General features: G+C 46.1%; 1 protein-coding gene across 1 annotated transcript; it reads right to left on the bottom strand.

Annotated features, from left to right (window-relative positions):
• Positions 1 to 2566: 2566 nt before the first annotated feature.
• ndufa12 (NADH:ubiquinone oxidoreductase subunit A12) lies at positions 2567 to 4803 on the bottom strand. The gene is made up of 4 exons (XM_079735219.1): positions 4700 to 4803; positions 4230 to 4315; positions 3349 to 3436; positions 2567 to 2857 (listed from the first exon to the last, which is right to left on the bottom strand). Exons 1-4 carry the CDS (start codon positions 4786 to 4788, stop codon positions 2683 to 2685), a joined length of 438 nt encoding a protein of 145 aa, XP_079591345.1. The 5' UTR covers positions 4789 to 4803; the 3' UTR covers positions 2567 to 2682.
• Positions 4804 to 4862: the final 59 nt, after the last annotated feature.

Raw genomic sequence — 4862 nt, 5'->3', positions numbered from 1 at the left:
ATCCCCTCACCCCCTTTCTCCTCTTCTCTCCTCCACCTGACCCTCCCCTCGTTGACACTCACCTACACACACACACACACACACATAGGCTGGGACTAGCACACACATCAAAGAGCTCTGCACGGCACTCCACTCAATGCTTCAGGACTACAGCTTGCCTCAGGGGGAGGAGCCACGGTATCTATGGATGGGCGTGGGCGTGTGTGTGTGTGTGTGTGTGTGTGTGTGTTTCAAACTAAGTCTGCGAAAGTCCAGCCTCTTCTTCTGCAAAAGCCCTTGCTTCCTTCCTTCCTTTTTGCGAGACTTCGACCCGAACCAGCAGATCCTCATAAACTCTGATCACCCCCCCCCCCCCCACACACACACACACACACACACACACAAACACACACACACACACCCCAAACTCCCTCCGACATTCCAACACATAAACCCCCTTTCCTTGACAGTGTGGGCCTGGCTATGCTGATCTAGTCTGTGATGTTCTGTTCTATAAGGTTTAGCGTGTCCTGTTCTAATAGGGGAAGTGTGTGTGTGTGTGTGTGTGTGTGTGTGTGTGTGTGTGTGTGTGTGTGTGTGTAGGGGGGGGGGGGGGGGGGGGGCAGGAGGCATAGAAGAAGACTGAAGAGGGAAAGAGTGGGGTTTATTTGGGGGGGAATGGGGGGTGATAATGTTGGGTTTGTGTGTGGTGTTGCTTCCCAGACTTGCAGACTCCAACCCTGAGGGCAGAGGGTGGATTGAACCCATAATTCTGACCGCACTGCCTAACCTGTTGTGGTTTTGATAACAGCCTGTGCGTACGTGCGTGCGCGCGCATTCGCGTGTGTGTCCTCTCTGCTGCGCCTCACTCACCGCCTCCCACGTGGGCTGCAAACGAGCAAACACAGCGCCGGTGGGCTTAACTCCTCAGTGACTTTTTCAAGAGAGCCACTTCAGCGCGGAGGAACAGAACCAGTGGGTGGATCGCCGTGGCAGCGGTGTTTATGCTATACGCGGTGGAAAAAAAGGGTTGGGACGGAGTACAAAAGGCGAGGCAGACACCACCCACAGCGGTGCGCCACCAGCACCCATCGCTCAAGGAATACAATGCGCTCAAGTAGACTAGTGCTCCTCTCCCGGGCTGTCACAAGCCATGTTCGGGCGGGGATAAAGTGAATGGGTTGGACAAATTGGTTGATAATAACTGGATAATCTGTTAACAGCATAACTGGTTTGCCAGATTGATCGGGAAAGCTGGGAACACCGAGCATAGCAGTCCACTGACATAGGGACGTTTGTAAGACTTCACACATCCATATAGGGTTGTAAACGAAACACTCATGTGCACGGATGACATATCTGATCCTGTTGCGGTAAACGCGGCCACAGGGGACCAGAACACTTCGCTACGGTCATGTCAACAATAGAATCACTAACCGGAACGACAGAACCCATCATCAAGGCTGGATTAGCCACAGCCAGGACCCTCGGGCAATGACGCTAACTTCAAAGTGTCATGACACTTTTAAATTATCAATGGGTGTTGGCAAGAGCTGGTGTGCGTGGGCCGGATAGACTGCACCACAAGAAGACGTCTCCATAAGCATTCCTCTAGTCCGCTGATGGCATCAGTTCTGTGTCAGCACTTTGGGGAGGTACGGGGGAGATCAAGGGGTGAGGGGGTAGGGGGGAGACCCACAGCCACACGAATAACCTTGTGGATGCCCACTGCCGTGCTGGTGTTTGCGGTGGACTGGATGTAATTTCAGGTGCGGCCACAGGCTCCGTGCGGGTTTATGCTGTGTATCTCAACTGCTTTAGTTTAGTATTGTAGGCTGTTCTATAGAAATAGGCCGACTGGTATAGAACTGGGATGGTATAAAAATCGATACCTTTGCATAAACTTTAGACAAGGATCATTGCAGTTGTATATGCAACAGTTGTACTGCTTAAGTTAAAAGAAATTGGGGGAAATAGTCCTGTATACGTGTCATTTCTTCAACGGTAAATAGGAAAATGCACATAAATGCACCGCATTAGTCTAAAAAGGATTTTCCCGTGTCATTTCCCGAGCTGAAAATGATTGGCATGCCACTCACGTGCCTACTCATGGTGCATTTCTCTTTCACTGCATTGAAAAGCAACAATATAGTTGGTTGCAAAAAAAACCCCACTCTTTGCAAATAACACAACAGTGCCCCCTCGTGGTCAGGGCATAGAAACGAGTATAAAGGCGGAGCAACACTTTCATAAACATCAAATGAAGATAACAATTTATTACTCTTGGAAGCGACATTTTAGCTAATTATGGCCTACAGTCAAACCCAGTGCAGACGCTCTCATCCACTAGGTTCTAGAGACGCTGAGTTAACAAAATGTCTTATTCGACTGTCTCATGTCAGTTGGGCTGACCACGGCAGAAGGGGGTACAGTTCTGGTACATAGAATTCACTAAAAACATTTGCAATATCCGCTTGTAATAGGTGGACCCTTTTTATATATATATTAATCAGAATAATTAAAAATAAACTATTTCAATAAAAGCTTTTCCCCACAAAGAAGCACCAACGACATTCTTTAACTTAGTATATCGATTTTATTCAGGGAGGTCATGACGGGAAACACAAGCATTCAGTTACATGTACAGAAGAGGAAGAAAAAGGAGGAAGAGGAGGATGGATTCCTCCAAGTGGGGGTCCCCCCTTACTGGGCCTTGGGGGGCACCCACTCGTGGATCTTCTTGGTGGTGGTGGAGAAGGGCACATACTGCTGGGGCGTGGCGCTCACGTTGAACTGGTGCGTCTCTGCCAGGAACTTCCTGGGCACGGGGGGGTGCGTGGTGGGTGGGTCGTCCGTCATACAGTGCAGCCAGCGGTGCCTGGAGGGGGCGGGGTTTACTGCGTTAGGGTGGGGTTTCATGACTACAATTATTATTTTATTTTATTGAGTGATGAAGGACAACCATAACTAAAATTATAACTATCGCTAAAATGATAACTTAAAACGATAACTGGATGCTTATGAGTTAATTAAGTACGTTTATGAAAAGGAATTGTGTTTGTTTGTTGGTGGTCATGTGATCTAGAGAAATCGGTGGCAAAATTAGTTGCCTTTTTGTGTGAGGACAAAAGAATAATTATTAATATAAATTATTGCATACTTCTCAATAAACAGCAATAAAATAGTCAACATTTGCCCCACAATGAAGCTAGACAAATCTTAATTTACAGGTATTGCTGAAAATACAACAAAAAAAACTACTACTATACTAATACGACATACACCTCACAAGTTGCGACTAGACCTAACAATAGAATAGGACTATACCATGAACACAATGTAATAATAATATCAACGTTTGGGTCGTACCATTCAGCCGGCACCATGCTGCCGTCTACCTCCCACATGGTGTTCTTTCCGTTCATCTCGGTGGTGTACAGCACCCAGCGGTGCCTCCCTGCAACACAAGCAGCACACCGTCTGAGCGCACGCAGCGGCATTCACCGTCCAGTCGTTCACAGCGCGAGTCTTTCACCCTGTGGTGCGAGTGGTGGTGCGTAAGGGTACTGCAGGTGGTACGTGGGATTTTATGATTGTTCTAAATATATTTATACGATATAGATCATTATAAATTCATATATTATTGGGTAATAAGTCAATATGATGTTATGGCTTGTTATTATTTCAAAATAATAGTCTCTCTTTGTGCATTCCATTGTACGTTTTCTTTCCTCTTGCATTGATAATTGTGTATTAAGAGTGCCAATTTTTGCTCAGTCACTGCAAATGTATTTATCTACTTTTTACAGTTTGCATATGAGGTAGGTGATGTACCGTGTATACAGTCACTGTGGAGCAGGTATGGGTTTAGCATCTTGACACTACTCTGCCCTGCCCCCATTTAGCATTGAGGAAGCTCTCGTCACACAACTAGTAAGACTGCTTAGTAACACCAAATAAGAGTTCCAAAAGTGGAAATGGCAATGGTCTTCTGTTGTTGACCATACCAAATTCTGGGTGGCTCAACCATCCCAATAGTAACATGTTTATAGCTCATATTACTCTTTTCAGATACATGAGCACGTATACACCAGGCAAGATTAAGCTATGCAACAATACTTGTCTATCCGTTGTAGCCCTGACTGAAAACGTGTAACCAGATGAATCATGGACGTGTCTATCCAACACAATCTACCAAGCTCCAAGTGGACACACGACACAAGTATGACAGGGGTTGGGTTTGGCGTTACCGAAGAAGTAGTTCTTGGAGTCCTCAAAGTATTTGTTTCCATATTTATCGACTCCGATCAGCGCTCCGGTCTTCACGTCATTAGCCCTGCCAGAAAGAAGAAGGAAACACAGTGAGTAATCTGATCGGAGGTCAGATGTAATGATGTGATCTGATGGTTATTCAGTGAATATTGTTCACTGAATAATCTGATCGGATGACAGATCTGATGGTTATTCAGTGAACAATCTGATCTGATGTAAGATGTTATGTCAGATCTGATGGTTATTCAGTGAATACTCTGATCTGATGTCAGATGTTATGTCAGATCTGATGGTTATCCAGTGACTTGTTATTCAGAGTCAACAAGCTGGATGAGATTGGGGTCAGCCACGGCTCTCCCAGACCTGTCAATAAGCTGTCAATCAAGGGTACATTTTGATCACCTCAACGGATTGATAAGAGCTCCACACATAAATAAATACAACATACCTGAACAACTGTACGAAAAAGCCTTTGACACCGCCATGACCTCCTAGCTGTCCCAAAGCCCTTCGAGCGATATTCACATACTCGGCCATCTTCAGGCGGAACTGTTTAGGGGACGGACTGTGCGTCTGTTAGAAATGTCCGTGTTCAACAAAATCTTACTCCC

The sequence above is a fragment of the Pollachius pollachius genome (genome assembly GCF_949987615.1).
Source record: "Pollachius pollachius genome assembly, chromosome: 4".
NCBI classification, from domain to species: domain Eukaryota; kingdom Metazoa; phylum Chordata; class Actinopteri; order Gadiformes; family Gadidae; genus Pollachius; species Pollachius pollachius.
The sequence above is the reverse complement of the archived record's forward strand: the minus strand, read 5'-3'. Positions and strand labels throughout refer to the sequence as shown.

Bases quoted from the DNA above. Each gene is read 5' to 3' on its own strand.
- ndufa12 (XM_079735219.1), bottom strand. From the start codon at position 4,788: ATGGCCGAGTATGTGAATATCGCTCGAAGGGCTTTGGGACAGCTAGGA. The intron at 4,316-4,699 runs GTATGTTGTATT...TCTTTCTGGCAG, and splicing joins TTTTTCGTACAGTTGTTCAG to GGCTAATGACGTGAAGACCG. The intron at 2,858-3,348 runs GTACGACCCAAA...CGCCCCCTCCAG, and splicing joins AGCATGGTGCCGGCTGAATG to GCACCGCTGGCTGCACTGTA.